The 14,052-nt window shown below is 37.0% G+C and overlaps 1 protein-coding gene across 1 annotated transcript in view; it reads left to right on the forward strand.

Moving 5' to 3' along the window:
- The window catches only part of BCKDHB (branched chain keto acid dehydrogenase E1, beta polypeptide), a 23,359-nt gene extending 10,294 nt beyond the window's left edge, over window positions 1-13,065 (forward strand). Inside the window, exons 3-4 of the mRNA XM_009586627.1 lie at window positions 12,124-12,257; window positions 12,901-13,065. Coding sequence (XP_009584922.1) covers window positions 12,124-12,257; window positions 12,901-13,065 — 299 coding nt within the window. The remainder of the gene's footprint in view (window positions 1-12,123; window positions 12,258-12,900) is intronic.
- Window positions 13,066-14,052: the final 987 nt, after the last annotated feature.

The following is a 14,052-nucleotide window of genomic DNA, read 5'->3' on the forward strand; positions in this document are numbered from 1 at the left end:
TATGGTTTGAAGCTTTTTCTTACTGATCAGTTTTCTCTGGACTGGTTGCTGCAACTGAAGGATATAGGCCATCCAAAACTGGATAGATTACTCTGGGTCTTACTGAGTAAAACCTGGTTGCTTACAGCTTTCTGTTGATGCATCTCATGATAATGCTAGCTTGTCTTGCAGCAATAATGTTTATTTCTAATGTCTGATCCACTGTAATCCCAGGTTGTTATTCTGTAGACCTTGTGTCTAAGGTGTAAACACCTGTGTGAGTTTTCAGGGAACACTTCATTCTCAGTAAATGAGTCATTTATTTAGTAAAATAATTCAGGAGTTTTTGTTTATTTGCCCAGGAGATGGCTGTACTTAGCCATACCCATGGGACACCAGCCTTTCTAAAATTTGTGGTAGTCATTCTTTGAAGAAAAGTATTTACTTGAACACAATATTATTTTATGAGTTTGAGCTGTGGAAAACTCCTGAAGGCAAATTCTGTGTTTAAGTGAAATGCCTATGGGGGAAAACATGGGTGAGAAGATAAGGTTGTCCCCAGGTTGTTATGGTATTTGGTGAAGTTTCTTGGCTAAGGATTGGATATGCTCACAAAAATTGCTTGATGTGCTGATGGCTTTTAGTAGCATGAAATAATGGGAGAACCTTTTGAAGCTAATAGAGATAGATATAGTGTGGTTTCTAAAAAAAATTCTAATCGTTTTCCTCCAAAATCCATAAAATACTTCAAAATATTTATATTGTAAAGTTTTTTTGTTAGTGATTTCAGGAAATTGTTTATTGTGGAGGCTTCACAGCATGTTACTGGCGAGGGAGCAGAGATCTGTCAATGGAGGTTCTGGGTCTGTTCTTGTGGTGCCAAGCATTACAGTGCAAGGGCAAGAAGTACAACAACGCAATTTGCATGGGCTGCTTGGGGCTGTAATGCAGTGTATTAAGGTAGTGTGTTCTGCTTCCCAGAAGCTACTAGTGGTTGGGTATTACTTCAACAGGTGGGGAGACTCTCTGGGGTTTTTCTGTGAGTTTTTTTATCAATAATCATGGGGTCTTTTGTACGCTTTAAGAACGTAGCAATATGCTATTATAGGGAAGAGAAAAGCTCAGCCTAAAGTAGCATAAGAAATAAGTGTTAGGGGTTTATTGTATAAACAGATAGAAAATGTTAGCTCGATGCTTCAGAAGCAGACTGCAAGCTTGTTGCAGAAGCACTGTGCTTCCTCTTTTATGTAGGTGCTGGTCCTTCCTAACATATTGCATGTGATAGAATGTAGTAGTTCAGAATTTTTGACATGGTGGACTTAAGCTGAGGGTGGAACATTTTATTCAGAGTTAAAAATGGCTAGTTGTGGTATATAGATTGAGTAGAACCTAAGTAGTCTGGAGTTTGGTTATCCTTGTTTCTTTGTGGGTGGATTTAAGCAGATAATACTGCAGCTTTCTAGCCTGGTTCTTCCAGAGCTGTTTGGCAAGATCTGGATTTTGTTCTGATTTATATAAATGTCTTTGAACAGTAACATCTGGAGAACGTGTTCCAGACTCATTACACAATAGTACATGTTGTTCATTTTCATCTTAAATAGCCAATTCTTTTCTTAAGATTTACAGTTAGAAAAAAAGAAAAGTTATTTGAGAACTTGATACAATGTACTCTTTTTACACTGTTTGTATCTGTGGGATATTGATATAAATCAGTCTGTATCAGAGCTGAATAGATTTTATTTTAGTTTTGTTTTTATCTTTTTAATTGTTCTGATAGCGTAGCTAGTGTGAAAACTATTTGTTTGGGACTTACTAATATTTATTATGTTTCTTTTTATGTTGTAAACAAGTTTGAGGGAAAGATAAGGGATATACTTTTTAATATAGAACTTGATACTCAATATGGAGCTTAAGAAAGCTGTTCTAACAATTTTTAAGATATTTCAGGATGCATTGCTGGGCAAAAACGTATGTGCTGCTGAACTTCATAAAAATGGAATTTTCCACTTCAGAAAATACTTGCAGTGAAGTGTTTAAAAGTAATATTTTAGTAATATAGTGTCAAGGAGGATGAAACTTCATGTATTAAAGACAACATAGAATTGATGAGCATAACTAGTATTCGCACTCTGTATTAATACCAGGTCTGCAAGCACAGTTCGTGTACCTTGTTTTAGATGTCAGTCTTTATGCCTTTACTATTCCTTAGGTGGAATTTAGTGATTCTCAATTTCCTTGGTTAGTCCTGTGATCAGTATGCCCTCTGTTTCATTTGTACTCATCAAGTGGGACTAATTTAGTAAGTCCGCTGTTTTTTTTGCCTCTGAGGGTGGTAATTATCACCACTTCAGTTTAGGAAGGTGCTGCAGACTTTATTACAGGGAGTAAAACACTCAAGTTTTCTTGGAAATAGAAGGATCAAAAAGGCCAAGACTACCACCCCAGTCCAGTCAATTGTCTAAGCAGCTTTGCAACAGAAGCACTTTGAGGAGCAGGTTAATCTTAATTTAACTTGATGCAGAGCCATCTTGCAGTGACCAAGCTGACATAACATGCTAGTCATTTATTATAAAAGGTCTCCCTTCTTTTTAATTTGTACAAGCATTAAATCCTCAAAACCTGGCAAGGAGTTTTCACACTTGTATGGAAGCACCAAGTACAGATCAATTTATTGATTTTTCTCATGCACATGCTTTGCATTATCAAGGGACAGGCATGGTTACAAGTGAGATTCATAAGATGTTTTTCATTACTGCAGATTACTGGTCATTCAGCATTTTCTCCTGAGCACTTCTTCAGCAGCGTTAAATCCTTGCTGTTGTGTTGAGAATAGTTGCTTCACAGGGTGGATCCAGCATGCTTTCAAATTTACTGTAAAGTATTTCTACACTACTGATACTGAGGAGTGTGAGGGACAGTGCCTTGTATTTGACACAGTTTTGCTTATTCTTCGGTTTGTCATCCAGCCTATCACAGCAGAATTTTCCTTAACGTGTTGTAATACTTAGCTTTGGTAACTGTTGTGTATTTTCCTGTTGGATTTTTTTGTCACGTCATGTGATGTTGCAGATAGTCTGAAAATGCATGTAGCTGACCTACGCTGCTTAAATAGAGCAGATATATTATACCTTGGTTATACCCAAGTGTTTGGTAAATGTCAATTTTAAAGTGTGTTTTTGCAAGTGAGCGTTCTGTCATCTGGTATAGCTTCGCACATCTAACTTTACAGTCAGTTATGCTTTTCTGCAAGTGTGTTTCTCACACAGCAAATTTTTTTGTGGGTGAGCAAGGAATGTTATTAATCATAGCTGGAGGAACACTTGAATGCCTTGGTGCAGTTAGGCATCGTGCTTTTTTTTCTTTAGGCTGATACAACTGGGTATATGAGCCAGATGATCAGAAGGAATTCAATGTGGAGTGGGCTACCTGCATAGTCATCAGTAAAAAGAAATTCTGGTGAGCAAATCTGCCACTTTGATGTGAGCTGCTTATTGAATATTTTTCTAACAGTGTGGAGCTGACTCAGTACTATTTTATCAATGTCATTAAATGCTTCCATCAGCAGGACAGGTATGCACATAAACAGTTTGGACAGTCAGCATGTAACCCAGCTTGGGGCTGTTAGTGAATCATAGAATAATAAGGATTGGAAGGGAAATTATCTGGTCCAAACTGGTACTCAACGTAGAGCCAGTTTAGGTTGTTTGTGGTCTTATCCAGGTGAGTTTTGAATATGTCCAAGGAAGGAGCTTGTACAACCTCTCTGGGCAGCTTGTTCCAGCATTTGACTACTGTTGTATTGAGGTTTTTTCCCTTTTATTATATAAAAGTTTCCCTTTTTGTGTCATTCTTTCACCTATCACTGTGTACCTGAAAAGAATCTGATCTTCCCCCTGCTTATACTACTCCTTGGCTGCTTTTTCATTATGGAAGGATTAAATACATGCGAGTTTACCCGCATTCAAAGCTTTGCATTAACCTGCCCTGACCCCTCCCGTTCCCACTTCTTCCCTGAGAAAGGGAGATATTTTAATATTTCTGGTTTATTCTTTAGCTTTTGGCGGGATGCTAGTTTGTCACAAATGACAGGAAATCTGAAGTGGGGGAGAGGGCTTCCCTATTTGCTTTAGGAAGGTAGAGCTGTTCATAAATAAATTGTCCTGGGTCCTCCCTCATCCAGAGGGCTATAAGCCTGACAGTTGAGTAAATGCTTAATGTTATGTTCATGCTAGGAACAACGTTAAGAATTTATACTAGAAAGCAAGTTTCCTTTCTTTCCAAACCTGCAATTCAGTAATGGCGCAGATTGTAAGAATTTAGAATTTGTGGATAACTGAGGAGGTTGCTCCCTGTCCATGGTAACATTTTCTTTGTACTTCAGCAGTTCTCCTGACTCTGATATTGTTTAGGGTCTTTGAGAGTGAGGATTAAATGAAAATGCAATAAACATGCCTTTCTCCTAAGGGAATCTTGGGGGGGAGGGCGTGAAAGTGCAGTTTGGATCTGTGGAGCTCTTGGAAGAAAAATGCACTGTCGTAAGAGAATGATGTGTTGAGAACACTTTCAGCTAGAACTGCTAGTTCAAATATTCATGTCTATTCAAATGTATGAATGCTTTGGAATTAGTAACTGGGGGAGACTTAAAAGGAAAACTTACCTTTCAGCTGTTTTTAATTTCCAATTTACTTGATGTACTCTTCAGAAGTGTTGGTTATGTCAGTGGAATAAATGATAATAAACCTGTGAGGAATTCCTGTTCTTACCAGTTACCTGTCAGAACAGGTGTCCTTTTCTTTGGGGAACACTGTAGTGATTAGTGCTTCAGAAGGATACATTTATTTTGTGCAAGTGATTCCCCCGCCCCCCCCCCCGCCCCTCCCCCCAATGAAGCTTAATTAAGACTCCTGTAAACAAGCGAAACCGAGTAAGAAAGACTTATCTGTCATTTGACCTTTATAAAACTTCTGTCTAGAATAAGAAGTCGGGTCCTTCGTTGCAGAGTAGAGTGTGATAGTGGATTTTGCAGCAGCAGAAGAGGAAGCAGCTAACTTAGTTTAGTGCATGCAAATCTCCATTCTGACCCTGTTCTCGGTTGCTCACAGATTTCTGAAGTAACTTTTTTTGACTAATTCATGTATCTTATTGCCATAACGTGACTTTTTGGAATATTTAAGGAAAAAGTGATGGCAATCTGCCATGGAACTAGTTGCTAATAATCAAAATTTGAATGAATTTTTTGTTCAAAGTAAGTTCTTTTGAAAGCATAGGCTGTGTAAACACAGTGATTTTTGTGTGTATGGATATATGTGTTTCTTCTATAACAGACCAAACTCATTGCATTTGACTTGAAACTTTACTCTGACTCAAATAGGGGCTGAGACCTGGCTGCTCAGCCGTGTAGTTGGCTGAGCTACGCCAGAGGTATGGCTGAGTCCTTGAAGCCTGCTGGGGATGTCTGGGCACACAGAAATGTTTTTGGCTCAGTCTGAGCAACTCTTGTGGGACACAGAATTGGGGAAGAACAGGAGACGAGTAAAGCTCAATTCTGTAAATTGTGTTATTCTACACAGAGTAGGTAAAATTCATCGTAAGAAGTTATAAGCTACTTGCATATGGAGACCTTTTCATTTCATATAATTTTCATCTGTTAGGTAGGTGAAATGATCTATTTTAACATGGGCAGCTCTGGAAAAAGCAGCTTTTTAAATGGCATGGCACATTAGTGTGCAAGGATTCAAGACTGAGAGGTAAACCATCTTTGTGTATGTGAAACCGAAGCCCTGCTTTGGACAAGTAGATTTGAAGTTTCCATATTCAGCTGGAAAACTAATGTGTTTTTACCGGTATTCACTATAGAGGAACACTGCCCATTGCACACCCTTTTTTAAAGCTGAAGAACTGTGACTAGGATATCAATAGAAGAAGCAGTAGAACAAATTAATTAAAATTAATAAGAAATTACTAGAACTTCGTGTTCAACCGGGAACTCTAAGAGAGCTGAGTATGAATTTACCAAACTGTGGCAGGCTGTGATGCCTGCCCTCTCACATAGTGTCAGAGAAATGGAAGATAACAAGTGTCACCAATTGTAAAACAGGTCTTAAAAGGGATTGTGGGATGAAGAAAGTCTGAATGCTGGATAGATTATGTTAAATTATGTTAAGGAATAGAATTAGTAAACTTACGTAGATGTACATCTATGAAAAAGCCTAGATATTCTAGGATTAGAACAGGTCTTTAGAGGCAGGACTGATTTGAAATCAGTGATTTCTATTTCAATTTTCTACACAAAGTCCCCAGTGAGGGATTAGCAAAGAAGCTAATCTGCTGGGACTTCCTTTTCTTTCTGGTCTTCTGTTTCTCCACGTCCATCCATGATTGTTGCAGTTGAGGACAGAATATATTTAGCTTGTTGGACTCTCTATTTGACTTCTAATGGGTGTTTTAAATGGAAGTTAATGAGATCATGGGGACAAATAAAATGCTGCCCAGGTGTTTGTTAATACTACTCAGTAGTGACATCATTTAAGATGCCTTTTTTTAATGCAAGTGATGTAGAAGTATTTTAAAAAACAAACCAAAACACCCTCCTTTGACTAAATCACTAGGAGTACTCCTTAAACCGCTCAAATCATCCAACATAGGCTCTTACAGCACGATGTGAAATTACTCAGAGTTGGAGACTTGGGTGGTGTGTTAACATTATAAGAGATTTGATGTAGTTTGAATATCTCATTTTTGAAGTTAAATTAAAACGGGAACATGTTTCAGTGCAGATACTGAAATCTGAAATACTTTTTTCCTGACGGCTTGGAACAAATAAAGATGAAGCAGGCCAAAACATAAATGCACAGTAATCGACTACATATGTCTGTAAACATGTTCTGTTAGGTTGCTATGAAACTTCTTATTCTTGGAGGACGAGAAGATGACTGTAAGACTGCCTTAAAGCTGTTGCCCCTTAGACAGAGGGTCAGTGGTAATGTGAACGTTTGTGCGGTACTTAACTCATTGTTCCGAAAATCACAAAGATCTTTCTTTATTCAAGTAAAAATAGGTCAGGGGACGATGAAGTAATTGTTTAAAAATTGCTTTTAATCGAATACTACTTTTTCCTTAGTGTGTTTAATCTTTTCAGATTTACCTTATTAGGCAACACTTCTAGTGTATTTATTCACTTGCTTAACATGCATCTAATCTTCTTCCTGAGTTATTGGGATGGAGAGATGGGAAGAATCATCCTTTTTTCACATAGTCCTGTTTGTTATATTGCTTCCCTCATTACTTGGAAAAGGGCACCAACCTGTTCAGATGACTGAAACTAGGTATGTTTATAAAGCCGGGCGGGTTAATTGAAAATGGACACTGGCATAATGTCTTTCTTCAGAGGCTGACGCATCTGGTTTCAGATAACTGGTTTCAGTAGAAGTACTACTTTCACCTGGAGTGACAAGTCAGCTCGCAGAGTTTGTGTTAGCTTGTTTTGAGCTGTGTGGCTGACGCAAGTAATAGGAGAAGAGTACATTTTAGGAAATGTTTCTTCATTGGTACGGAAATGAAGTATGGAAAGACAAAGTATCTCTGGGTTATTAGTCTGCTTGAGTCAGATTTCAGCTGAGTGAATGGTTTGCAAAGGATGATGTGAATAGCTGTTTATCAAAATTGACTTCTTTTTCACGTTTTGAAAAAAATGAAAAATAAAAAATGTGAAATAAAATAGATAAAAATACATAGGCTTAATGCATTTAAATTTTCAGCGTTTAAATAATTTATTTTTGTTTTAGTAATGATTTTCATATTGTATAAATAAAGGTAGGAGGTTAAAGCCTTGCCATACAATTTTTAATGTTTGGGGAAATAAATATATTTGTTTTATCCTAATGATGTGTGTATCTCTTTGTCTTAAAAGGCTAGATTTTATGGAAAAAAAAAAGGCCCTATCCAAGGTTTGTTTTCCCATCTAATGAATAGTAAAGTGCTTTAGGTTTTGCTTTTAAGAAGGGATCAGTATTATTGTTGTACATGTGAAAACAAAACCATTCCCGAGTAATGAATCTCATTCAGTGGCTCTTTCTTCACTGTTTTAAGCCATAGTACTTTAGGATTATGCCTTTAATTCTCAAAGTCCAAATCAGGTGCTTCAAGCTGATCATGTTATAACTGTCATGTTGTATTTCACATATGCTTTTATTGATTCTCACTTCATTTATTTCATCATACTCCATTGATAGCAGCATGCTGCTCTAATTTAGTATCTCAATAGTATTTCAGCAGTTTTGTTAGGATGTCTTTTATATTCCGAATCATGGAGGGGCAAGCTAGTGTGGTGGATCTAACATGCTTTTAAATTCATTCACCTGCCACAAATTGATATTAAACAAATAATTTTGAAGTTTTTATAAGTTGAAACCTCATTTTACAGGATTGTTCAAATACATTTCAATTTTTGTGTGATGATATAGAATTATTTATAGAACTAATGTATAAGGCAATTTCAGTGTACTCTGAAAAATCTCTTAACAAAGAATAAGGCTAGGTAAGCTTAGTATGATCTGACTTTTGGGCACTTCTCAATGATCTGTTTTTTTATTCTGCTCAGACATTAGTCTATGTAGGCTATGTGGTAGAGTTTTAAACCAGATTTAACTGCATTTTAGTAAATCAGTATGTGTTAAAATGGAATAGAAATTCACATCAAGAAAAGAAGGCCAATTGAATATTTTGTTTTCAATATAATAATGCTATGTTTTTAAATTTACTGTGAATTTTACTTTTTTTAATTTCTTCCTCTAGTCTCTTCTATAGTCTTATTTTTCCGGTGTTTTCTTTGCTATATCAAATTTTCATGTAAGCAAATGAAGTGAAATATATTGATCTGCCAACAGACTTTTAGGAAGTAGGAAAGTGTAATATGTCTTGGTAATGTTAATGCATTTTTAGCTTATTAAAATATGAGCTGTTTTAAATTAAAAATTCAAATGCATCAGTAAAGAGAAGGGAAATAAGATGTCTAACTCATGGCACCCTAGATTATGTAAAAAGGGAAGGAGAAGTTTGCCAACTGTTTATGGTTTTACAGATGGATACGAGTACAGGGACAGCTCTTGTGATTGCATCTGAAGCAGGGCTTCCCCACCTTCAGAGATGGTGGTAAGGCCTGGGGCAACTACGCATTTGCATGAATGGTTTGTGTTGCTCTTTCCTTGATCATGATGCCTGTCAGCAGAGGGAGCACACCAGAGGATGCTGTATAGCTTGGGAACTGAGATTACAGCCATCCTTCAGGAATGAGAACAATTTACACAGTATACACTCTCTCTAGGTTCAAAACTAATCTTGCGTTCTCCTTGTTATAGAAGTTCTTTCATCTTTCCATGGCACTATTTTCCTTCTTTATCCTATGGATTAGTTTACTGATCTATTTACTCTGTAGGAATGTGACTAAAGAGCCCTGAAAGCCGAAGTTTCTTATTTTGCATGGGAGAAGCATGGTACTGATGTGACTGAAATCTCCTCTTATAAGCTCTGAAGGGAAGAGATGATTCCTGCATGAAGCTTTTTGAACTGATTTGTGTTAATTCTTGGCAGTAAAGCCCAAACAATTGATGTCTGTCAGAAGTGAGTATAACTTAATTACAAGGACAATAAAAGCAAGTTACATCTTCTACAAATATCTTCCCCAGTTCTGGGTTTCCCAGAGCATTCTGTCTTTCTGTTACTTGGAATGAAAATCTTTCAGGGCTGGGGCTGTTTTTATGTAGTGACATTGCCAGACACATTGGTAGTGCTAGTAAAGAAAGAATAGAAATATGCAGACTAGTAGTGTTACTGCAGCACACTGGTAAAATAAATGTCCAGCAAGAATAAATGGCAGCAGTATGAAGTTATTGCCACTCTCGCTTCCTATGCCATTTTTAGTCTGAACAACTTTTGAGCACAGTACCTGCAGAGATTATTACTTTTCTTCCAGGAGATATGAAACAAAGTACAGATGACCCACACCTGAGATCAGCTTGTTCATATACCTTGGAAATAAGAGCTAGCAGGTTTTTCTACTTTTAAAATGTTCTCTGATCTGCAAGGTACTTTGCTGTGATTCAGAGTTGATCAGGGTAATATTGGGTGTGTTTGACATCCAGACAACAAAACCCTACTTTCTTTCAAAAGCTATGCAATAATTTTGTTAATCTGGAATTCAGTTTTAATTACTGAGCTAGCTGTGGTAACATTTTTATCTCCAGCAGCAACAGCAGAACTTCTAAGTCATAAGAATTTAAAAAGTTTCTTGGAAATTTATTTCTAAACAAGAAACAGCCAGTGTGCATGTATCTTAAAAGTACTGTAAGTGACAGAGATTTTTGTTTCAAACACTGATTTATAAGAAATGAGTAGACGTCATAGAAGTTTGGAATGACAATTTGAGAAAATGGTGTTTCCCCTCAAAAAGACTATCTTTAAGGTGCTTGAAAATGTTTCCTCTGTCTTGTATGCAAAATTGTGGAGTGTCCTGCAATTGTGGTAGCCCTTTGGATTTGTGTTGGCTTGTGTAGCCTCACTGACACCACCGACATTGTAGTATCATTTGATGGCATTTTTTTTTACTTGCCTTAAATGAATGCTGTCTTAGTCATGTTCCTCCTGGAGGGAAAAGAGAGGAAGGCAGAGGGAGAGCCAAAAACTAATTACTAATATGTAAAAAAAAAAAAAAATCCCTCTTCCCCCCCCGCCCCAAACCAAAAAACCAACCCAAACCAAAGTAACCCTTGAAGTATGAAACTCAAAACACCAGGTAAAGCACGTGGACAGGGTACAAGCAGTGATAATGCTGTGCTGGGTGATGTGTGAAGATGAAAGATGTGCACTTGAAAGATTTGTAAAACATGCCTCCTTTAGTATATCATAAATACAGCTGTGGGCAGTGGTTCTCCTCTTATCATCCCTTTCTAAAAGCTTTTGTTAGCTTCCCTTTCTCTAGTTTGTTAACTTGCAGCTATTGAAATTAGGAGTCTTCATAGCGACAACTTTCCTAATTATTAATTGATTAGTTTAGTCTTTCTTTTTAGTTATTTATTTAGTGGTTATTTAGTTATTGTTTAATTTATTTCATAGCCACTGGTGTGCACTGTGCTCATTTTTTTTCCATCCAGTTTGAAGTCTTGGCATATTCATGCACGATGGACTCCTGTAGAAACCTACTGTCTATTTCCCAATGTTCTAAAGGAAAAAATTAATAGCATAACTAAGTTCTCCTGTTGATCTGCCAAGGGAGTACAGTACTGCTGGCAAATATTGTAAATATGTATTATACAGGGTATTGTAGTGGTGTTTCATCTTCCTCCCCCCTCCTTCTTGTTTTTAATTTCATGAACTGAACGATTTTGTCTTCAGCCATCTATCAGATTGATGCATATTTTGAATCTGAAATTACTGTGGCACAGAAATACGTCAGGGTTAAAATGACCTTTTGCACTCCCACAGGGAAGATACAAAACCCAAAATATTTTAATTCCAGTCTTGTGCCTCCAATAGCAGGGACAGCTTTTTTCTCCTGCCTTGGAGACAATCCAAACTCTTTAGTAGGCGCAGCCTTTCCTTACGAAAGACGATTCATAAGACTGGGTACTGTTATGGGGAGTGTGGGCAAGAGACAGTATACTTTCGTACAGATGCTTTTGTAGATCCATCTGCCTTTGAGTATGGACAGTTAGTTTTGATTGCCAGAAAAAAATTGAAGTAACAGTACTTTTCTTTATTGTAAGCTTTTTTAATGCTTGTAAGTATTCTTTACTCCTCCCATATAAGCATGAGGGGTATGCATGCTTATCTCTATATACATCAGAACAAATTCTTTTCCTTGAAGTGTTAAGAACATTGTAAGTTACAGAAACTGTTCTTACCTTTCGTTTTGTTTCTCCTCGTCTTCCTTTCCTCTGAACTGTTACAAGTTAAAGTGAATGTATCTTTACCTGTAATGAATGTTTCTTGTTGCTATGCCTAAAAAAGCCCATCTAAAGAACCATATGCTTAATTGCAGGTGATTTGTTTATAACTTGAATATTTCTGGGGCTGAGTTTTCCACTTCGAGCTGGTGTGTTAACGGAATTGTGGTTGTTTTTTTTTTTTTTTTTTTTCTTTTTTTAATAGGTAAAGATAGAGTTTTCAACACCCCCTTGTGTGAACAAGGAATTGTTGGCTTTGGTATTGGAGTTGCTGTTGCAGGTGCTACAGCCATTGCAGAAATTCAGTTTGCAGATTACATTTTTCCAGCATTTGATCAGGTTAGTACTAATAAATTTGAGAGAAGTAAAAAGAAATCTTATGACTGTTTAAATTACTCTTCTGTTAGCTTTAATACTTGGTTTGAATGTGTAATTTTTGCAAATATATCCACAGCTGTATTACTAATATTTATGCATGCTTTAAGTAAACAGGAAGGTACCAAGGCCAGTTTGAAGGCTGATTAAATAATGGAAATTAAAGATGTGGTTTAAAGCAAATGTCTCTTTGTTTTTATTTTTAGTTTTGTGGCTGTGTTGGCTTCAGCAGCCTTAAATTCCTCAGCTGTGTCTTCCCAACACCATCTCTCACTTCTCTATGCTTCTGCAGCCAGCCATGTGTCCACAGGACAAACTACAGATTTGAACTGGGCTGATTGATAGTATGGGAATGGGGAAACAACAGGGCTATGTGGCTACTCCTGCGGCCAAGGCATCTAACTTGAACACACTAAATTATTGCCTTATTTGCCTTGCAAAATGTTTGCCTTTCCACTGACTTACAGGATTGCTTTGCTTTTAATTTGGTCCTCTGAATTCTATGCATGGAGCAGATGATGTAGATATTTCATGTATTGTAGAGGCTTAATGATGCATAACTAAAGGTATTGGACTGAATGTTACTTTTGTATATAAATTTTCCCAGATTGTTAATGAAGCAGCAAAATATCGTTATCGCTCTGGAGATCTGTTTAATTGTGGAAACCTCACCATCAGAGCCCCCTGGGGCTGTGTGGGTCATGGTGCATTATATCACTCTCAAAGTCCAGAAGCTTTTTTTGCTCACTGTCCAGGAATAAAGGTACAGTAACTCTTATTTTATGAAGATTAATTTTGTTTGTTTGTTTTTTGTTTGTTTGTTTTTTAATGGACCTGACTAACAATGAGTCTGGGTGCAGGCAGGGAAAGAAGAATGGAAGTCAGTCCACAACAAAATATCTGAATATGTTAATTAAAAACTCTTTTAGAAGTTTTCAAGTTATAAAACTTAAACTGTGTTAAGTGTTTGAGAATTTATAGCCGTTATTGAAGCAATCTTTAGTAGACATAGCATTTTGTATTTATGTGCTTTTTGCACTAAAAGCATACATTTTACATCTGTTCTGTGTCCAGTATAGTACAGAAACTAAAAACTAACACTAATAAATAGTACTTTCCTTTTTTTTTTTTCTTTCTGCATCTCTGTTCTTAAGTGCATTATCGAATTCATTTACATGAATGACAGTGACAGGCAATGGGCACAAACTGAAACACAAGAGGTTCTGTCTGAACGTAAGGAAGCCCTTGGCACAGGTTGCTCAGAGAGGTTGTGGAGTCTCCATCCTTGGAGGTATTAAGAAATTGTCTGCACATGGTCCTGGGCAACTGGCTTTAGGTGGCTCTGCTTGAGCCGGGGCACTGGACCAGATGACCTCTGGAGGTCCCTGCCAACCTCAACTGTTCTGTGATTCTCTGAATGATAACTTTAGGCAAGCTTTCTGTGTGAGATGGTGGCATCCTTGAGGCTAAGATTGGATAACTTTCCTTGAGAAGAGGGAGGGGCGGGATCTAGTCATCTTGGATTGAGAGCACTGTTTGCAAGCTCTCCATTTTTTTCTGAGTAAATTTTTATCTATTGACTTGTACTTCTGGGTTAACTTGCATCCAGTCCATTGAGAAATGACTCATAGCTTGATTAATGTGGAAGACTTAAGCAAAACCAGTATTTGTATGCTGAAGACACATGTTAATTGTTTATCTGTTTAAACTATTGTCTATATATGATTTTGGTGTTCTAAAACTTCAGGTATTACTCATT

This window comes from Fulmarus glacialis, unplaced genomic scaffold (assembly GCF_000690835.1).
Source record: "Fulmarus glacialis isolate BGI_N327 unplaced genomic scaffold, ASM69083v1 scaffold20061, whole genome shotgun sequence".
NCBI lineage: Eukaryota > Metazoa > Chordata > Aves > Procellariiformes > Procellariidae > Fulmarus > Fulmarus glacialis.